The sequence below is a fragment of the Drosophila miranda genome, assembly GCF_003369915.1.
Source record: "Drosophila miranda strain MSH22 chromosome Y unlocalized genomic scaffold, D.miranda_PacBio2.1 Contig_Y1_pilon, whole genome shotgun sequence".
Taxonomy (NCBI): domain Eukaryota; kingdom Metazoa; phylum Arthropoda; class Insecta; order Diptera; family Drosophilidae; genus Drosophila; species Drosophila miranda.
The window spans coordinates 24151184-24173819 of NW_022881603.1; the positions used below are offsets into that span (position 1 = coordinate 24151184).

The following is a 22636-nucleotide window of genomic DNA, read 5'->3' on the forward strand; positions in this document are numbered from 1 at the left end:
AACATTCCTCCAGAAATACCAGACATCAAAATCAAAACCGATACAAAGATACCAACAAACACAAAACAAAATCTTGAATTTAATAACATACCATATTTCTAAAAATTCATTTGAGGACAAATGAAATAAGAGGGGAAGAGTTAACACCCTAAGAGTTCAATACTCTTATTTCCAATTAAAACAGAAAAAAGTATAAAAATTCTTGCCCAATAGTTTATTACCCAATTGTAATAACAATGCGCAAGAATTCTGTCACAATTTACACAAAAAGTAAAAACCATTTCCTGCCTAAAACAAGAACCGAAACATTGTATTTCTGGAAGTGCTTATGCGCTCCACTTCAAGTCAGCACTTCACGAGAAACCATCGCCCCCACCCCGTCTTCGACGTCGCGACTGCGATAATGTCGACAATGCATTTTTGATGACTCCGCTGTTCTTCACCCCCAACATCGACCAGCAACATTGACTTCCTATTGCCGATCAATAACTGCAACTCCGCTGTCGTCACCGATGCCGCCGCCTACAATAATTCTGAAGACCCCAACAATTCGGCCTCTGCCGAAGTTCCTCTGCCGCGTTCATCGATAGGTTTCTTTAGGAATTATAATTCTAGATTTAAGCAGTCACGTTCTGATATTCAATAAAAGCACTTCGCTAAAGTGAACAGAATCAAAATAATCTTTTATTTTGTCCTTCGAATAAGGATAAAATTAACTTGTACCATACCTCCACTCCCTGCCCATTCCTCATTTATTTTGTGGCGGTAGGTCAGTCCATCAAAAGACCCAAAACAAGAACCAAACTCAAATTTCAGTTCTAGCGGCCAGCAATACTAAATACACACACGCAAAGTACGTGAGAATGCATGTGCACCCATACACTAAAACATGCTGGTGGCAAAACAGAACCAGACAGCATACAATCACATATTTTTGTCAAAACATATTGCGTGTGCACTAACACATGCAAAGATGTTCTCTCTGCGCTCTCTCTCTCATGATGACGTCACTACTGAACGCGCTAGCCAGTGTGTGACGCTTTCGTTGTATGAACTGGCACATCTATATACTGTATGGTTAGTGGTCTTACTTTAAAAATATACCGTAAATATACTGACGAGCTCAAGTTCTATTATACATATTCCTCAATTTTGATATTCTGTCGAATATTTTCCAGCTATATAGAATATTTAGCCATGCCCACATAGTTTTATAATATTGATGAATCAATTTTCTACTTGACTGGCCTATTCTTAGTACTTGCTTTTATTGGATTTCTATATACCGTTGAAAATTAAATTTAATAGTTTGATGAACTTGACACAAGTACTTTTAAGACCTATTTCAGCGTCTTATCGATAGTTTCGTGAGCTGTGAACTGGTCACAATATGCGGAAATTCAAATTCCAGAATCTTGGCATTTAATTTATCTTTATTTGTACATATATAAGCTACGGAAAAATTACGTTTATGCCGATGAGAGATTACCGCTGCCGCTGCCAGCGCCTTTCTTTGTAGGACGCTACGCGATGACATATCGCTAGGCAGAGGCTCCGCATAGCCGTTCATATAGGACGAGTCCTCGAAGAGAACATCATACTCTTCGGTGGCAGTCGCAGGCAGGCGGTGGACAATGGCTTTGTAGAAACAGGTTGTTTGTGGATACAACGCCATCACTACAGTGTCCTTGGGAAACAGAGCGTGACCATCAGTCTCAGGATTGGCACGCATCAGGGGCAGCGGAATAACTTTCCTTTTGCTGAGAACATGGCGATCTTTTTGCTCTTCATCAATTGTCAATCACGTCGTTATTTTGGCGATGCAAAAACTGAACCACCTCTGCCAGTATCCAGTTCTCCTCTTCATCGATGCCCTTTGCCAAAGCGGCTACGTTGTCGCCCACCTTTCGGAAAAAATAAGACAATATGACTATAATTCCATTCCCTTCTCAATAAAGGACTGACTCACTTTGGCCACGTAGTTTCCCTCGGCTGGAATTGCTCTACACAAGGCTTGAGCCCGTTCGCCTGGTTTGCTCACAAACAAAGGCAAAGTTTGGGCAGAGAGCTGCACCATTTTCATGAATGTTCCGCGACGAATGGCTTCTTTGTTGCCAGCATTCCGAGCTGTGTGAACGCATGATTTAGAACCAGAAACATGGTATCATATCCGCTTGAACTCACCCTGAATGCGACGTTCATTGCGAATGCTCCGAATTTCGTGGATTTTTGCTAGAGCGGCTCTAATGGTGGCCTCCTCCTGCGAGGTCTCCAACATGCTGGCCTTTAGCAGGGGTTTCACCTTTGCATTGTTTGTCTGAAGGGAACGTACAAGAGTTGAGATGGAGTTCTCTGCCCGGCGGCGCTCCTCACCAACAATGTGAATCTGTGTTCCAGTCCCACCTGAACGATAGGTGGCCAGGGCTGAGGGCGACGCGCCATCTAGCGGAAGTCCAGGGAGGCTCGATGGTGTATGTGGACATCGGGGGGAGCTGGAGCCGTACTGGGGATATAAGTAATAGAATAGGATTAGTTATATGTATTAGTAAGGGAAAAAGGGATAAATAGGTGTGAAAATATTAGAAAACGTGGATTGGATTATGGAAATCGTGGAGCGTGGACGGAAGAGTAACGTCGAAATTTGAAATTTTGTGCTTAAAACAGAAAGTTTGAAGTGAGTACAGAAAAAGGGCGAGAAAATAGGTTGTAATGCAGAAAATTTTACTCACAGCCCGCAAGGAATATAGCCACCAGAACCGGGCCAGAAGGTTTCCTGGAGAGGAACACTGGAGTTCGAGAAAGTCGACTGCAGAGACAGAGTCCAACGGAACCTGAGTGAGTTCGTTCCAGTTGCGCGTGTGTGAGCCAAGTAGCGCGGGACGTGTGAAGGGGGAGGGTGAAAGAGGACGATTTAGCTGCCAGGGCGATTCTAGCCACACCGCACGATCGTTGCATCGCCTTCCAGTGCGTGCCACACGGTTGGTCTCATTCACCAAGTAAAAACCCCGAAACCCTATTCACACACACACACACGCGCACACGTATACACGGACCTATATAAATTTAGGGTTGACCGGCTACGGCCAGCGATCGCCCGCGTCGTTTGCACTTAAAGGAAAAAAAAACATAATCCGCACTCCAAACACCGTTCCACAGTAAAAGTTATTTTGTTCTGTGTGTTGTCCTTTATTTAGTATTAGCTTAAACCGTTTAACGTAAAATCTTGGCTATTGAAAAAAATATGTAAAAACACCAACACCTTTCACGAACCTAAATCTGCGATCAGCTGCTCAGTTCCAGAACATTAGCCCTTAGTGGGTGACGCGGGGGTCCCATCAGTCCACCGTATTTGGTCGAGCGATTTGTGGAAAAATATTGTTTATTGTTTATGTCCCGGGGACCCTTAACAGGAGCTCTTGGTAGGTTAAGTCTCCGTAGGGGCCCGAGTTAAATTAACTCCCGTAAAACTGGATCCACTCATCTACACATATTCCATTACGTATGGGTGAGGGTATCCCTGTTGGTTGAACGAAATTTCAGCAGTTATTTCCGTGTTTGCCATTGTGTCGAACGTTTTGGTGCTTCTTTTTGGTTAGTGATAATTTGGAGTATTTATTTATGAGAAAGATGAAATTGTCAATTTATAATTATTAAAGCTTGTATTTATACTGAAGCATGATGCCGTAAATTTAAAATAGAGGGAGGACGCGTGGCGTAAGCCATGGATTAGGCCAGCCGTTACCGTTCCAGCAGAGGGTGGCCAAAATGAACGTTGTGTTTGGTCACAGGTAGGGCGGGCGCGCGAAGTGATAACACCCAGGCTTCACCCACTTTATGATTTTCTTTGTTGTTGTTAGGTTGTTGTTAGTTTTGATGTCCCGAGAAGTAGTATGTCTCCTTTTTTGTCTACATTTGGCGGGCAAGGGGAACTACCCAGCCCTGGGGTCGACAGCTAGCCGGCATTGCCCTCTGGGAAACAAGCCAAGTGTAACAAATGGCGCCCAATTTATTTTCGAATTCGCATGAAAAAAAATAATAAATTTTGTGGAGAAGACGACAGCTCGCGAAGTGCAGTTTAGCTGTACCGGCAGAAGTCGCTGCTGCAGGCTTAAGGTGAGCGTAAAGCTGGTCCTTAATGGCGCGGGGTGATTGATGCTAGGGATGGATATACGGAGGCAGTTAACGGAAATATAAAATATGTGATAGGGACTTACGAATTACAGTTGAACATTTTGTCGCTATTCGATGTCGCAAGTGAACGTAAGTCACTGCCGTTCAACAAAAAAATGGACAGGGAGTTTGCGACGGACAATTGCCTGGTGGACTGTGATATCGAATAAATCTGTGATGGAATGTGATATTGGAATAAGTTAGAGTAAGTCATGTAGGTAAATGTTCATTGTAGTTTCGCAACTGCTTGTTTACAACAAAGCCGCTTTCGTGTTTTTGAACCTGTTGTCTGTCTGCCGAGAGGTGGTGAGGAGTAGGTGGCCCGGGAGTTGTAAAGACAAACCGCGATGCATCTGTTGACATGGCAGATCGGTATGATGGATGACAGGAACAAATCACAAGCAAAGTGAGCTCATGCACCGTGAGGCTTCTCGTTTATCGGCCATCGCTTAGAGCGATGACTAGAGTAAATGACAGGCCACACAAAGGTGGTGTTCGTAATTATAGGATATCCGTAGGACGACTGTCGAGTGAAGCGCAGAAACTGGAGCGGTTACTGGTCCCGGCTAGTCACGTGTCCCCCTCTTAATGAATCTTGTAAGAAGAATAAGAACTGTTAGGAATTTTTGTTGTTAGGTTTTGTGTTGTGTTGAATGTGTTTGAAGTTTGAGTGTCTTAGGTGTCGATCGAATATACATGTATGTTATTATTTATTTATTTATTCAAATATTTAATTGCATATATCTCGTTAACGGCGCTAGTTGGCGCAATATTTATATCGGTATTTATTTATTTATTTATCGGAGTATTTATTGGTCCGAAGCGTGGTGTTATTTATTCTTACTAGTTATTTCTTTGGGTATTTATTTCTTTATTTATATATATTATCTTAGTTTAGGAGTTTCCCTTTTTTCTTGTAATATTGGTGTTGCTCGGTGCAGATGCCACAAGAAGGGGGTAGTCGACAGTATCATACGCGATCACGCGTAAACAAAACAGTGGACCAGATAGGAGAAGTGTCAGGGGCGATGTTTGATCAAGATCGGGAGGAACTTGGAGCTGTGGGTGGGTTGCCAAGAACACCGGTCCAGGCCAGGTCAGAAGAATGGCCAATGTCCGATCCTACACCCACGCTTGCTTCCGAACTGGCATCAGCAGTCAACGTATCGTTGGCTCAGGCTCATGCGACACACAGGGCAGCGAACACTGACTCGATTAGTCGGGTGTTGCAGGAGGAGTTGCGTAAGGGGTTTATCGAGATGATGCACCAACTCAACGAGGTACTCCAGCCGGTTAGACAGCTGCAGCAGCAGAAGGAACCGCAGCGGGAGGAGGTTCACCACGAGCAGGAGTATCGAGGAGCAATCCCGAAAAGGAAGCCGTCTAGCACGACTGATGCGCCGATTCCGCCACCAAAACCATTTTTGGCTCGCTCGGGGCGAGGTGGTATTGGTCCGGAACCGTCTTCAGGAGTAGGACCGACCGCATCCAGTGAGCAGCATCAACGGGGTGGGCATCAAGCGCGAAATTGGCGAAACCCGATAGCACTCAGACACTCGGGTCAGGGTCGTGGCGAGGGTAGGAGAGCTGGTGGGATTCCTCGAGAAAATCCGCATCCAAATCCCCCGGGTTATAGACCTTGGCCACGGTGGGGCCGAGTCGAAAAATGGGACGTGACGTTCGACGGATACAGCAACAAAATGACAGTCGAGGATTTTGTGTGCCGAATTGAATTCCTACAAGCCCAATGCCGCTGTCCGTGGGATGAAGTTCTAAAGGGATTTCATCACCTGGTTACAGGAAACGCGCGGGAATGGTACTGGCAGTACATCCGTGATCATGGCGGTGGTGTTTGTCAGGAACTAAGGGGCGACTTAATTTCTCGATTCCGAGGCACGGCGTCCGAGTTCGACCGCATGAGAGAACTGCGAGAAAGAATGCAGCGGTCAAACGAGAGTGTGGAAGACTTTTTCCATGTCATGAGAAAGCTCGCGTCGAGGTTGGAGATGCCACCACCTGAAAAGGAGATGGTAAAAATCGTCAAAAGGGCACTCACAGATGAGATAGCGAGTTTCGTCTACGGCTTACGGGTTTATTCCTTAGACCAACTGCGGGATGAGTGCGTGGAAATAGAGGCACATCTGAAGAGGAAGGCTCGATCTTCGTGGCGAGGAGCACCCAAAGCCACAAAGCGAACGTCAGCGAGGTCGCGCAGGATCGGTCGATTAGCGATGAAGAGGCAGAGGTCATTGAGGAAGCGCAAGTGACACAGCGTGTTCCACAGAAGTTGATTTGCTGGAACTGCGGGCAGACCGATCATGGCTTTAGGGACTGTATGGCATCGGAGAGGCGAATTTTCTGCTACCGGTGTGGAAAGCCCGATGCATATTGTCCAACCTGTCCGAATTGCGCGGGAAACGTGAAGAGGGGTGCGATCCAAGCAGGCGAATCACGCTCACAGAAGGGGCCTGCGCAGAGAAAGTAGAAGAAAATAAAAATGAATTAGATAGAAGAGCGCTTATCATATGAAGAGCGCTTAAGAAATTATTTAGAAACCAGAAATAGAATATTTTCTGAACTACGAGTGGATGGTATGCGAGCACTGTCGGTGCGGGTGAGGAAGGCGAGATCCCGGTTTAAGCAAAGGCGAGCTATGAGGAGGCAGGTGATTGCTTCAGTAAAGCGTTGTTGCAAGAAAGACCCGAGAGTTTTCGCAGAAATCTCGATAATTGGCGAGTCCGTGCGAGGCCTGTTGGATTCAGGCGCTACACACAGCATGCTAGGGTGTAATGGTCAGGAATTCCTGGAGAAGCTGGGCGTGGAGGCTCGTCGATATTCTTCTATAGTGAAGGTAGCGAATGGGGAAGATCGCGCAATCGTTGGCCGAGTAGAATTTCCGGTGAAATACAAGGGGGAGGTAAAAAGATTAACGTTTTTCGTATGCCCTTTCTTGGAACAGGAAATTTACTTGGGGGTAGACTTTTGGCGGGTATTCTCATTGGCTCCTGAGGTGATGGGAGAAGGTCCAGTAGGGGCATCCCACAGATTAGTGGAAGAAGTGCTGGCTGATCAAGTCGCTCACTATGTGGAAGGCCCGGAGAAGGACATAGTGCAGGAAGAATGGGAGTTGTCAGAAGAGCAAAAGGCAGCCTTGGATTAGGTGAAGGCAGAGTTTCTGACTTTCGAAGCCGTAGGCCTGGGGAGGACGTCGAGAGAGACTCACAAAATTCAGGTGGTAGAGAAGGCCGAGCCTGTGAAGGATCGACATTACCCGCTGTCGCCAGCTATGCAGGAAGTGGTGTGTGGTGAGGTGGACAAAATGTTGGCTTTGGGAGTCATCGAGTACAGTGATAGTCCGTGGAGCAACCGTACCACCGTGGTGAGAAGGCCGGGCAAAAATCGTTTCTGTCTCGATGCCCGAAAGCTTAACAAAGTAACCATCCAGGACGCTTACCCACTTCCTAGCATCGAGGGGATTTTGTCGCGTCTCGATCAGACTATATATATCTCCAGCGTCGACTTAAAATTCGCTTTTTGGCAAATCGAGCTGGACGAGCAGAGTCGACCATATATGGCGTTCACGGTGCCGGGACGGCCTCTGTACCAGTTCCGTATGATGCCCTTTGGCCTCTGCAACGCCGCACAACGCCTATGTAGACTGGTCGATAAGGTGATTCCGGTTGAAATGCGTTCAAACGTCTATGCGTATCTCGACGACTTGCTGATTATAGCTGAGGACTTCCAAAGGCACGTGAAGATTCTGCGACAGGTTGCAAATTTAACGATAGGGCTGAGCAAATCTCATTTTTGCTATAAAAACATTAAATACCTGGGATTTATAGTGGGAGGAGGAGCGCTGAAGATGGATCCGGATCGTGTGTCGGCCATTTTGCGCATTCCCGAGCCGCGATCTGTTCGAGAATTGCGTAGTTTCCTGGGAACTGCGGGCTGGTACCGGCGCTTTATGAAAAACGAGGGGGAACACCGAAACTCTACAGTTATACCCGATACTAAGTCAGTATGGCTCTCCTCCGGCAGACGCTGCTAATATTAAACGACACGACAAAGAGTGCGTGCGAGAGAGACAGAAAATCAGTCTGAGCGTGACGTTGGGCGCTGCGTAGCCACTGCAAATTGATTTGTTCCTTTTGGCTATAAAAATTATCTGATCTGGTCCAGATTCAGCAATCTGATAGATATGGTCGTTATCTATGATTCTGCGTTTTTAGTTTTCTCGAATCTGCAATATTGTGGATGCAACAGATTTTCGTCTTTTGTGGGGGCGGAAGAGGGTGGGGCGAAATTCTGAGATATACGTTTTATAGTGAGATCTAACAGAAGTGCGGATACCAAATTTGGTTACTCTAGCCTTAATAGTCTCTGAGATTTGTGGATGCCCCAGATTTTCGTCCTTTGCGGGGGCGGAAGGGGGTGTAGCGAAATTTGGACACGAAACGGTCAAGGTCCGATATCACAGGAGTGTGGATACCAAATTTGGTTGCTCTGGCTCTTATAGGTTCTGAGATCCTTGAACTCATATTTTGCAATTGGCAAAACCGACCATGAAACCTGTGTGTTAGAGAGAGACAGAGCGAGAAAGAATGAAATTGCTTTCTTGATTCTGGCTATAATAATTATACGCTCTGGTTGAGATCTTACATTCTAAAACATATAGTCATCCTCTACGATTCTGCGTTTTTGGTTTTATCGTATCTTTAAAAATGTGGATGCCACAGATTTTCGTCCTTTGTGGGAGCGGAAGTGAGCGGGGCGAAGTTTTGAAATATTTTGTAGCAGCGACATATCACAGAAGTCTGGATCCAAAACATCGTTACTCTAGCTCTTATAGTCTTTGAGCACTAGGCGCTGAAGGGGACGGACAGACGGACGGACGGACGGACGGACGGACAGACGGACAGACGGACAGACAGACATGGCTCAATCGACTCGGCTATTGATGCTGATCAATAATATATATACTTTATGGGGTCGGAAACGATTCCTTCTGGACGTTACACACATCCACTTTTACCACAAATCTAATATACCCCAATACTCATTTTGAGTATCGGGTATAACTATGCTGAGATGGCCGGTCCGCTCACAGACGCCCTGAAAAAGTCGGGAAATGGAAAGTTTAAATTGACGGAGGAGGCAAAACGAGCCATGGGGGAGCTAAAAGCTGCACTCACCTCGGCACCAGTCCTGGTACACGCGGATTTCAAGCGGCACGTCTACATACAGTGCGACGCCTCACATTATGGGGTAGGAGCCGTACTCTTCCAACGGAATGACGAGCAGAACGAGAGGCCCATAGCGTTTTTCTCTGCCAAACTGAATTGCCACCAAAAAAAATACTCGGTGACAGAGAAGGAGTGTCTGGCAGCCCTCATGGCGATCCTTAAGTTCCGTCCGTACGTAGAGCTTATGCCGTTTACAGTCATAACTGACCACGCCAGTCTCAAATGGCTCATGACCATGAAGAACCTGGATGGTCCCTTGGCTCGTTGGTCCCTTCAACTGCAGGCCTTCGATTTCGGCATAGAACACCGGAAAGGAGCGGACAATGTAGTGGCAGATCCATTGTCGCGCAGTATTGAAGAGCTGGAAGTGGATCCGAGTAGTATCCTGGGTTTTGAAACGGTGGAGTTTGAATCTGGAGAATATCAGGAGTTAAGGAAGGAAATAACGGAGAACCAAGACCGCTTACCTGATCTCCAGATTGTTGACGGCATGATATTCAAGCGCATGCGCTTTGAACGATTGGATGATCAATTGGAGGGCACCGTCTGGAAATTGTGGGTTCGCTGACGGCCGCGTTGATAGACAAAGCACATTCGGAAGAGAAGACAGCGCACCGGCCGAACATGGCGATAGAGGTGCGGGATTATATCCGACGGTGCACCGTGTGCAAGGAGTCGAAAGCGCCTAATTATCGGATGCAGGTCGGGATGGGGCAAGAAGTGGTCACTGAGCGCCCGTTCCAAAAACTTTATATTGATTTTTTCGGCAAATATCCGCGGTCAAAGAACGGTCAGGCGTGGATATTTATTGTAGTTGACCAGTTCTCGAAGTTCACATTCCTAAAGACCATGACCAAGGCCACAGCAAAGGAAGTTGTAAGATTCCTCGTTCACGAGGTGTTTTACAAGTTTGGAGTGCCGGAGATGATTCATTCGGACAATGGGGCTCAGTTCGTCTCGAAAACTTTTAAGGAGATGACCGATGCATTCGGAGTCACTCATATGAGGACGCCAGTGTATTCTCCGCAGAGTAACGCAGCCGAACGCGTGAATCGCACAGTACTCAGCGCGATTCGGGCGTATCTGGAAGACGATCACCGGGACTGGGATGTGCATCTGCCGGAGATAGAACTGGCTATTAGGAACTCGGTTTACGAGGCGACAGGCGTAACACCATTCTTTGCAGTCTTCGGGCAGCAAATGTATTTGCATGGGTCATGCTACAAGCTGGCAAAGCGACTGCGGTCAATCGGCGAGCATGACATATCGCTGCTGGAGGGTCAGGACAAGCGACAACTCATCCAAGAGAGGATTCGCTCTAGTGTACATCAGGCATACGAGCGTAGTAGGGTAAGGTACAACCAGCGAGCTCGGGTGTTTTACGCGAGGCCGGGACAAGAGGTATTCCGCCGAAATTTTATCCTTAGTGACTTCGGAAAAGGCTTTAATGCCAAGTTCGCGCGCAAATTCATCCGATGCCGGGTAGTGAAGCCAGGACCTTAACGGCCGTCCCATAGGAGTGTACCACGCCAAAGACCTGAGAATTTAGTGAGGTGTGGGTGTGGCCTACGTTGGGCGCGGCAGAAGAATGCAGGGCACGCCGGCGTGTGCTCAATAGTGTTCCGGAATCCGGTGGGCATGCCCACGCGTATGTTGTCCCTCCTGGGACTGACGACATACTCGTGGTGGTGTTCCAGTCCCATATATATTATACATATATATTATATGTATTAGTAAGGGAAAAAGGGGATAAATAGGAGTGAAAATATTAGAAAACGTGGATTGGATTATGGAAATCGTGGAGCGTGGACCGAAGAGTAACGTCGAAATTTGAAATTTTGTGCTTAAAACAGAAAGTTTGAAGTGAGTACAGAAAAAGGGCGAGAAAATAGGTTGTAATGCAGAAAATTTTACTCACAGCCCGCAAGGAATATAGCCACCAGAACCGGGCCAGAAGGTTTCCTGGAGAGGAACACTGGAGTTCGAGAAAGTCGACTGCAGAGAAGAAGACTGTCCAACGGAACCTGAGTGAGTTCGTTCCAGTTGCGCGTGTGTGAGCCAAGTAGCGCGGGACGTGTGAAGGGGGAGGGTGAAAGAGGACGATTTAGCTGCCAGGGCGATTCTAGCCACACCGCACGATCGTTGCATCGCCTTCCAGTGCGTGCCACACGTTTGGTCTCGTTCACCACGTAAAAGCCCGAAACCCTATTTACACACACACACGCGCACTCGTATACACGGACCTATATAAATTTAGGGTTGACCGGCCACGGCCAGCGATCGCCCGCGTCGTTTGCACTTAAAGGAAAAAAAAAACATAATCCGCACTCCAAACACCGTTCCACAGTAAAAGTTATTTTGTTCTGTGTGTTGTCCTTTATTTAGTATTTAGTATTAGCTTAAACCGTTTAACGTAAAATCTTGGCCATTGAAAAAAATATGTAAAAACACCAACACCTTTCACGAACCTAAATCTGCGATCAGCTGCTCAGTTCCAGAACATTACCCCTTAGTGGGTGACGCGGGGGTCCCATCAGTCCACCGTATTTGGTCGAGCGATTTGTGGAAAAATATTGTTTATTGTTTATGTCCCGGGGACCCTTAACAAGAGCTCTTGGTAGGTTAAGTCTCCGTAGGGGCCCGAGTTAAATTAACTCCCGTAAAACTGGATCCACTCATCTACACATATTCCATTACGTATGGGTGAGGGTATCCCTGTTGGTTGAACGAAATTTCAGCAGTTATTTCCGTGTTTGCCTTTGTGTCGAACGTTTTGGTGTTTCTTTTTGGTTAGTGATAATTTGGAGTATTTATTTATGAGAAAGATGAAATTGTCAATTTATAATTATTAAAGCTTGTGTTTATACTGAAGCATGATGCCGTAAATTTAAAATAGTGGGAGGACGCGTGGCGTAAGCCATGGATTAGGCCAGCCGTTACCGTTCCAGCAGAGGGTGGCCAAAATGAACGTTGTGTTTGGTCACAGGTAGGGCGGGCGCGCGAAGTGATACCACCCAAGCTTCACCCACTTGATAGCCGTCTGTTTATGATTTTCTTTGTTGTTGTTAGGTTGTTGTTAGTTTTGATGTCCCGAGAAGTAGTATGTCTCCTTTTTTGTCTACATTTGGCGGGCAAGGGGAACTACCCAGCCCTGGGGTCGACAGCTAGCCGGCATTGCCCTCTGGGAAACAAGCAAAGTGTAACACCAGAAGATTTTGCCGCCAACAACAATATAAATGCTACATCGATATTTTGGCATGCAATAGTTACGCATCGACGCGTTTCAGACGATTCTTTTTGTTTGTTTACAAAAATTGACAATTGAAAATAAAAATTATTAACAAAATGCCACTAACTGCAGAGAGTGCAGCTCAGCAGATTCAGGTAAGCCAAGATAATGACAGAAAGTAATAAAATTAACTTGATGCATCTCCCGTAGGATCGCCTGAAAGATATTCAACAACAGATGTTACACTTATCTTGTTTCCCAGAGGCCGACCCCAGGGCTGGTTAGTTCCCCTTGCCCGCCAAATGTAGACAAAAAAGGAGACATACTACTTCTCGGGACATCAAAACTAACAACAACCTAAAGACAAAGAAATCATAAACAGACGGCTATCAAGTGGGTGAAGCTTGGATGTTATCACTTCGCGCGCCCGCCCTACCTGTGACCAAACACAACGTTCATTTTGGCCACCCTCTGCTGGAACGGTAACGGCTGGCCTAATCCATGGCTTACGCCACGCGCCCTCCCTCTATTTTAATTTACTGCATCATGCTTCAGTATATATCCAAGCTTTAATAATCATAAATTGACAATTTCATCTTTCTCATAAATAAATAGATATATTCCAAATTATCACTTACCAAAAAGAAACACCAAAACGTTCGACACAAAGGCAAACACGGAAAATAACTGCTGAAACTTCGTTCAACCAACAGGGATACCCTCACCCATACGTAATGGAATATGTGTAGATGAGTGGATCCAGTTTTACGGGAGTTAATTTAACTCGGGCCCCTACGGAGACTTAACCTACCAAGAGCTCTTGTTAAGGGTCCCCGGGACATAAACAATAAACAATATTTTTCCACAAATCGCTCGACCAAATACGGTGGACTGATGGGACCCCCGCGTCACCCACTAAGGGTTAATCTTCTGGAACTGAACAGCTGATCGCATATTTAGGTTCGTGAAAGGTGTTGGTCACTTCCTTTTCATCAGCGAGCGAAACCGGTCGTGTTTTTTCTTAACAGTCTGAAAAGTGACTTTTTCCAAGCAACAAAGGCTTAATTAAAAGTGATTGTAAAAATTGGATCATTGTTTATTTCATACAAATCTTCATCAATATATAAATTATTCCTCTTTTCATTTCCCAAAGGAGAGGTAAGTCTTTGGCAATCTGGTTAAACCAGCAAGTATGGCGGACGCCGGTCACTCGGTGTCTGCCAAATTGAAACCCCCTGATCAGGTGGCAAAAAGCGGCAAAATTCAAACCCAAAAAACAATAGCAAAAAACTTCAGTGCTTTGTGTTCAGGTGTGAAAGAGGACATATTCGACAGCTTGACTATCGAAAAGTACCCAGCAAAAAAGAAGCGCAAGGAACAAAAAAGCGACAACACCAATACAGACATAAATAACAAAATGCTGATAGGCGATGACAGTAACAAAATGGTGGAGGCTTCTGACGGTGTGACCGTTCACAATTCTCACACAAATGCCATAAATGGTTTTACTGGAAATACTGAAATGACTAAAACACTGAATAAAAATACTAATCCGATTATAAACCCATCAAATGTAGGTATCGAAAGAGAAACAGTGTTGTATAGTGAGTGCCACATCGGTGATGCGGCTGTACTAGTATCGACTAAGAACAGTACCATCTTCGAAAACAAAAACACCAAAAATGGCTTATTCTTTTTTGAAAAAATAAGACACCTTAAAATCAAAGGAATTAAAGAAATCGTAGCTCTTGCGCCTACACTATACAAGATTTATTTTAAGGTTTTCAGCGAAGCAAATGATTTAGTTTTAAATGAGGAGTTAAAAAAAATGAATTTAGTGGTATTTATACCAAAAGACTATGTGGAATCCTATGGAGTTATTAAAGGGGTGCCCCTCGGTTTTTCTGAGAATGAAATTATGGATAATATTACTTCTAACATCAAAATTAAGTCAATTGAAAGATTAGCAAGAAGGCAGAAAATTACAACCGATGACAACAACGAAACATTCAAGCTCATACCATTAGAAACAGTCAAAATTGGTTTTGAGGGTTTTGAGGTTTAAGGTTTTCAGCGAAGCAAATGATTTAGTTTTAAATGAGGAGTTAAAAAAAATGAATTTAGTGGTATTTATACCAAAAGACTATGTGGAATCCTATGGAGTTATTAAAGGGGTGCCCCTCGGTTTTTCTGAGAATGAAATTATGGATAATATTACTTCTAACATCAAAATTAAGTCAATTGAAAGATTAGCAAGAAGGCAGAAAATTACAACCGATGATAACAACCAAACATTCAAGCTCATACCATTAGAAACAGTCAAAATTGGTTTTGAGGGTTCAGACATCCCAGAAAAGGTATCTCTTTTTGGGATATGTGGGATGAAAGTAAGCATATATGTTCCCAGAGTAAGGCAATGTTATAATTGTGGCAGACTTGGTCACACTTCGACCAGATGCAAATCAGCTAGGAGGTGCTATAAATGCGGAGTCGAGGAGTGCAATGGGTCGTGCACTGGTCTCAAGTGTATCCTTTGCAATGGGAAAAATCACTCAGCTAGGGACAGACTGATGTTCCCAGTATGGGAAAAGGAGATGGACATTAACAAAATAATGACAATCAAAAAAATCGCGCGTAAGGAAGTGCTTAGCACTTACTCAATCCATCAAAATTTTTCGCTGTTAGATAATTATGAAAAAAACTATCCAAAAATAGACATAAATGAGGAAAATGTTCAAAACAAAAACGTTAAAGCAAATGAAGTTTTAAAAAAACACAGTTATGCGAGCAGGTTAGTGCAGAGACCTTTGGTTCCTGCACAAAAACCCTACTATCACTTAGAATCATATACCAGCGATTCTAGTAATCACGTACCATTTTTTGAAAACAAAGAACTAAAAGAAAACAAATTTACCATTCAACAGATGGTTGACATGTTGTCTCGTTTAGTCGACTCAAATGATGTGTCACATCCATCAAAAAAAGTGACCAGTACAAATGATTACAATATGGAACATAATGCAGACAGAAAAATGAACAAACAGAGAGAAACGAACCTTTTTAAAACATCTAAATAAATATGAAATTTTTACAACATAACATTCAATCTATTAAAGCCAATAAAAACGACCTTGTATTCTACTTAAACAATGAAAACTTCGAATTTGCCATTCTGGCTGAAGTTTTCTCTCACGATCTCCGTTTTAGGAAAGGACGGTTATGGAGGAGTGGCGATTGCCTACAAAAAAGAATTAAGAGTTAAAAGACTGATATATGAGACAGAGCAAGATATAATTATAGCAAGAACCATCAACAACAAAGATAAATTTCTTATCACCTCAGTATATTTTGAACCTTTGTTGTCTCTTGCATCCTTCAAGCAAGCGATTAACAATCTCCTTGAATATTTAGATGCATTCGGAAACGTCATAATTGCAGGAGATTTTAACGCAAGACATACCTTTTCTGGAGACAGAACCAACAGTGGAAAGGGAACTTTTCTCATGCAAGCTATGTCAAATGCTGGCTACAGTCTAGCAAATGACCACAGTCTCACATTCAGAAGACACATCGACTCAACATCAGGGTCTGTACTCGATTTAACTTTCACAAAGGGTATTCATATAGAGAATTGGAAATGCGAAAAGTTTTACCTAGGAGGCAGCCACCGTCACCCAATAACCTTTGAAACAGCAGGATATCAACACAAACTCAAAACTTTCCTTGCCAAAAACAGGCTACTGAAAAAGCTAAGCCAGTTTGAGGCCGACAAAGATATGGATAATTTAGCGAAGAACATCCAACAGGAAATAAAAGCAGCTACTTATGAAATCAAAAACAAATGACCAAAATTATGGTGACCCGAGAATTTAGCCAAATTATTCAGGGAGTTTGCAGAGTCGCAGAAGAAGGCAGCTTCAGAACCCTCCTTTCAAAATTATTGTTCTGCTGTTAACCTCAAGGTTAAATGGAAAAAATCTGTTAAAATTGCCAAAAGAACTAGCTATGCCAGGAAGTTAACAGAGTTAAATGTAAAATCGAACTCAAGAGAAGCCTGGAGATTCCTCAGAAATCTAAAAAACTGTCAAGAGGACACCCCAGAAATTTTCGACCCTGACAAAGCTGGGCCATACCTGGAATTCCTTAACGAACAAATAACCTCAGAAGCAAAGGATGTAGACGAAGAAATGTACTCAACCAAGAACAATGAAAATCCTTTCTTTTCCTTGGAAGAGTTAGAGGCTGTGTTAGTCAGAAACAGAAAAACGGCAGGAGGAATAGATCACATCACATAAGAGATGCTGAGTGCTCTTAACACTAGTATAAAGACAGAACTTGTACATTTTTACAACCGTCGAGTGGCTATGTGCGATTTCCCAGTCGAATGGAGATCTATCAGAATTGTACCAATACCGAAAAAAAACATGGATCTGACTGACTTAAAACATTTTCGACCCATATCCCTCATTTCGGTTCTAGCCAAGACAGTAAATGGCATGGTGAAAGCCAGGCTGGAAAAGCATATACAAGAAAACAAGATTATACCCTACAGATCTTATGCATACCAAAAAAACAAGTCTGCAGCGATGTGCATAAATGATGTCATCAATGTGGTAGCGGCAAAGAAAAAGAACAAGGAACACGTTACTCTTGTGGTTGTTGACCTCAACAATGCCTACAATTGTGTCAACCTGAAATTCTTAAAAAGACTAATGGAAAATGAGTGTTTTCCTAAAACATACATTGACTGGATCATCAGTTTTATGTCTATGAGACTACTGAAAATAGGGGAAGCTGTTCAGGTAGTTCAGGGAGGAATCCCACAGGGCTCTTGTCTGTCGCCCCTCCTTTTTAATGTATACACAAAAAGACTACATCAGATCTGTGATAGAAATACTCATATGATGCAATTTGCAGATGACTTCGTTATAATCTCTCACAACAGAGAGTTTACTGTAGCGGTTGAAAACCTTAATAAAAAACTAAATGACTTTAACCTTCTATGTGGTGATCTCGGTTTTAGCTTCAATCCAAGCAAATCTGCAGCAATGAATGTAGGAAAAAGACAGGTCAGAGCGGTAAATATTTCTGTTAGAAATGTGCCTATACCAAATCGAAAAGATATCCGTTTCTTAGGCAGACTGATTAGCGCAAACATGTCAAATGTCAGTCATGTAAAAATGGTTAAAGAACAAACAAAACGAGGGGGAACGTTGTGAGTTGCTGCGGACACCGCAACTCTACAGCTATAACCGATACTTAGTCAGTATGGCTCTCCTGCGGCAGACGCCGCTAATATTAAACGACACGACAAAGAGTGCGTGCGAGAGAGACAGAAAATCAGTCTGAGCGTGACGTCGGGCGCTGCGTAGCCAATGCAAATTGATTTGTTCCTTTTGGGTATAAAAATGATCCGATCTGATCCAGATTCAGCAGTCTGATAGATATGGTCATTATCTATGATTCTACGTTTTTAGTTTTCTCGAATCTGCAATATTGTGGATGCAACAGATTTTCGTCCTTTGTGGTGGCGAAAGGGGGTGGGGCGAAATTCTGAGATATACGTTTTATAGTGAGATCTAACAGAAGTGCGGATACCAAATTTGGTTACTATAGCCTTAATAGTCTCTGAGATTTGTGGATGCCCCAGATTTTCGTCCTTTGCGGGGGCGGAAGGGGGTGTGGCGAAATTTGGACACAAAACGGGCAAGGTCCGATATCACAGGAGTGTGGATACCAAATTTGGTTGCTCTGGCTCTTATAGGTTCTGAGATCCTTGAACTCATATTTTGCAATTGGCAAAGCCGACCATGAAACCTGTGTGTTAGAGAGAGACAGAGCGAGAAAGAATGAAATTGTTTTCTTGATTCTGGCTATAATAATTATACGATCTGGTTGAGATTTTACACTCTAGAACATATAGTCATCCTCTACGATTCTGCGTTTTTGGTTTTATTGTATCTTTAAAAATGTGGATGCCACAGATTTTCGTCCTTTGTGGGGGCGGAAGTAGGCGGGGCGAAGTTTTGAAATATTTTTGTAGCAGTGACATATCACAGAGGTCTGGATCCAAAACATCGTTGCTCTAGCTCTTATAGTCTTTGAGCACTAGGCGCTGAAGGGGACGGACAGACGGACGGACGGACAGACAGACATGGCTCAATCGACTCGGCTATTGATGCTGATCAAGAATATATATACTTTATGGGGTCGGAAACGATTCCTTCTGGACGTTACACACATCCATTTTCACCACAAATCAAATATACCCCAATACTCATTTTGAGTATCGGGTATAATAAACGGTATTATTTTGGGTTGCAATTTCTCATTTTATCAAAAACAAAATAAATAAAACAAAAAGTGAAGGAAAGTCACGAGAGAGGGCGAGAGAGCGCGAAAGAGAGTGTGTGTGAAAGTTGTTGCTGTTGTTGCTGTTGTTTCTCTCTTTCTGCGCCATCGGTTACAGTTAGTTTTCCAGCAGAGTGCGCCGCGTGCGCTCCACTCACCGACTAATCGCCGCTTTTATATTCCAAATAGATTATAGTCGGGCAATTTGCATTTTTCTAAAGCTAAACAATATACTACGTGTTTACATACATATACACATACCCGTAATCCGTAATCACAGACGAATCAGAATCGTTCCGGGGAGATGCTCCTCAGTGCTGTGGTGTCTCTGTCTCCGTTTGGCCCGGGGCTAAAGTCCAGTGACACGCTGTAAACTGATAATAAAAGTGTACTAACAGAGTTACACACTCCACTCCCGTGGTATTGGAGGTGGTTCCAGGTTGCCAATAGAGAGAGGGAGAGAAAGAGCCGGAATGAAGCGCACACCCAAATTGCACGAGGTGGGGCGGGCCTACTCGGAGATGTCGCCCCTCAATCCGGACTCTCCGCCTGCACCGGTGGCCAGTAACAGCCGCTATGGCAGCATTTTTCCCTTCGGCCTGCTGCGCGGCTCCTTCGGTCGCGGCGGCAATGCTGCGGTACAGGTGGGTTCTGCCAGACGACAAAGTAAAGCTTAATCGCCCTGTCATCGGTTCTATATGGTATATGGGGGAGACTGACTGCTTATCGGGTTTCCCACTACAGATGTACACTACTGGCCAAAAAAATAAGTACATCGGTGTCGTGCTAGTTTGTTATGGAATAGCTCGAATGTTTGTAAAGAATTGTGGAGAATTTGTGCAAAAAAACGTGGTATGAGATTCCAGTGGAGACTTGCCGCAAACTTATTGCTAGTATGCCAAGAAGAATGGCCGAAATCATCCAAAATAAGTGTGGCTATATAGGATACTATTAAAAGATTATAAATTATAAGAAAAAAAAAGTGTACAAAATTTGAAAGGTTTTTAGTTTTTCGCTTTGGAGAATTGCTGTACTTATTATTTTGGCCAGCCCTTATTTATGATTTTAAGGTTTAATCGATCATAAAATATATATTTGAAATGAAAAATGCTTATGATAAACCGTTTTTATAGGTAGGTATTATTGTAGGTTAGAAAACTAAAAGTAATTTTGATTTTTTTTTTTTTAAATTATGTTTATTACAAAAGTTTTATAGGAGATGAAAGAAAGCTTATAAGCGTGTACTTATTATTTTGGCCAGTAGTGTATGTACTGTACTACATATTGCCTGAAATGAGATTGTTTTACCGATAAGTAAGTAGACGGCGGACATGGTTGGGGTATGGTGTTGTATGGTTTTGTTCTTTATATTATATCGTGACGAGGCCGTCAGCCATCGGGTGCTACAGGGGGACAAACGGATGACGGGTCGGCTCGCACAACTGTGAACTCGGAACTGAGGCGCAGCCGCTCCGGTTAGTAATACCCGGTGCGGTCTGCGTCTCACACCCCCTCACACAGAGGGTTGCGAGCGAACCGTCACCCGCCGTAACTGTGCACACCGGTGGAAGTGCGACTATACTCTCCCCGTGAGGGCGGCTGGAAACAGATCCTAGCACGGTCATGTCTCTGCTAGGATGCTGGCGAATGGTAGTCGGGCGGAGAGAAGAAAACTCTCAGTGAAATTACCCCAATCCAAGGTGACACTTTTATATGCCGAGGGATGCATGGCCGGGGGGGTGCCCGGTCGCTAATATGCGGACTCTGGATACCTGCCGACCTCCAGTTTAAATCAGGCTTCCCGGGGCAAGCGGGCTATGCCTCGGGTGACCATCCCCTTCCCGCCTACTCGTGGGAACTACTATGCCAAATAATAAACATATAAAAACCAACAAAGCCGCAAAGGAGCTCGGTACTCCTCTTAAAGTACCGGAGGGACAAGCCAATCCCTCTGCACCAGCGCCTGGGAAACCGGGTCCAAAGAAGACGGGGAAGGAGACTGAGTCGGTCCACCGTCTTCAGGCAGCAGCCGCAGCGAGGGGGGGCCCGAAAAGCCAATCGGGTCCTTCCAAGTCGGGTGGCTCCAAGGGCGAAGCGGATACCGGGGTGGCTGCCAAGCAGAGCGTAATCGCGGCTGGTAAGCGCACCGGGACCGAAGAACCCGTGGGAGCCCCGGCGGGCAGCGTCTCTGCACCACGGGGTGGAAAGCCGTCGTACCAGGACAGGAGACGAGCGGCTTTCATCCTGTCCAACGAAGACCCGAACTTCAAGGCGTCAGCCGAAGGAAAGGAGCAGAGGCTGTGGGCCTGCTCAATCCTTCCACTGTTCCAGCCAGCCAAAGCCGGAAAGGGCGCAGCCAAGGCCGCCAACAAGCGGCAACGCTCAGCGGAGGACCCCGCAAATCAGCCAGGCCAAGCCCAGCAAGCCAAGCGGGTGAAGACCCACCTCACGAACCGGTCGTTCGCTGAGGTGGCGAGGGGCAGGACCCTGATCGGTGTCCTGGACAGGGGCGCCGAGGACGGCCATGTCCCTCGCGATAAGTGGCACCTGGTGGAGAACGAGCTCCAGGACCGGTTCCTACTGGAACTGGAGGAGAACGGCGGACCACCGCCAAAGTGTGAGGACGCAGGGTGGCATCAAGACAAGGTGAAAGCCATCGCCTGCCAAGACGCTCGCTCTGCGGCTCTCTACATGAAGGCGGTGGCGGCCCTAAAAGAGGTCTATCCAGGGGCGAAACTGGAGGCCGTGAAGTGGGAAGATGTCCCTAGTCGCCCGAGAGCCAGAGCGTGGGTCTCGGCTAAGCCTGCAGAGCCTGAGAAGATCCTCAGGTTACTGCAGGTCTGCAACCCCCACCTTCCTACAGCCGATTGGAAGGTGGCAAAGGTGGAGGATATCCAAGGGCAGAGGCGCCAGATTATCCTCGTCCTAAATGAGGAATCCATTGATCTCCTCGCAAAGTCGGACGGTGTAGTGGATTATGGCTACAAGAAGGTCACCATATCCACTTACAAGTCCGATCGCAAGGGCAGGCAAGCGGAGGTCGAGCCAGACCCGGAGCTGCCGGAGATCCCAAAAGAGGGGGCCTCGTGCGAGGAAGACAACCCGGCGTCGGATGCGGCGTCCATGATGTCGGACGATATCTTGGACGACTACGCGTTCGACGAGAGCGACCTAGCCAGAGGTCTCAGCCACATCCTTGTCGGGGAGGAGCCGGAGTCCCCTGACAGCGATCTAGAAGTAACAATGGTGGAGGCGAGCCTCAGGAATGTCGTTGACGCTCCTGCAGATAAACCTCCACCATTGTAAGGCAGCATGCGCTGCTCTACTGCTCCACCTGGCCAAGGGTGGAGCCGACATAGTCCTCATTCAGGAGCCCTGGATCCTCGGAAACAGGGTCTCCGGTCTGAGGACTTCTGACTACAAGCTATATGTAGCTGAAACCGCAGGTAAAATTCGTACCTGCATTCTTGCAAAAAGAGAGTTGCACCTATTTTTGCTCCCAAATTTCAGCAATGAAGACCACACCGCAGTGAGCCTCGAAGGCCAGGAGCGCTCACTGAGGATCTGCTCCGCATACATGGGGCATGAACAACCAGACCCCCCTCCACACGCGCCTCTCCGGGCTCTAATCGCAGACTGCTCG

The 22636-nt window shown here is 45.3% G+C and overlaps 1 protein-coding gene and 2 long non-coding RNA genes across 3 annotated transcripts; all 3 read right to left on the reverse strand.

Moving 5' to 3' along the window:
• Positions 1-1790: 1790 nt before the first annotated feature.
• On the reverse strand, positions 1791-2278 carry LOC117191537 (SAGA-associated factor 29-like). Its single transcript, XM_033396374.1, has 3 exons — positions 2185-2278; positions 1970-2127; positions 1791-1904 (listed from the first exon to the last, which is right to left on the reverse strand). The coding sequence occupies exons 1-3, from the start codon at positions 2276-2278 to the stop codon at positions 1791-1793; spliced, it is 366 nt and encodes a 121-aa protein (XP_033252265.1).
• A 2152-nt stretch (positions 2279-4430) lies between these two features.
• LOC117189791 lies at positions 4431-6175 on the reverse strand. Its single transcript, XR_004473566.1, has 2 exons — positions 5961-6175; positions 4431-4764 (listed from the first exon to the last, which is right to left on the reverse strand). It is a non-coding gene; the product is annotated as an uncharacterized LOC117189791 (long non-coding RNA).
• A 768-nt stretch (positions 6176-6943) lies between these two features.
• LOC117189797 lies at positions 6944-7170 on the reverse strand. Its single transcript, XR_004473574.1, has 2 exons — positions 7139-7170; positions 6944-7010 (listed from the first exon to the last, which is right to left on the reverse strand). It is a non-coding gene; the product is annotated as an uncharacterized LOC117189797 (long non-coding RNA).
• Between the last annotated feature and the right edge of the window lie 15466 nt (positions 7171-22636).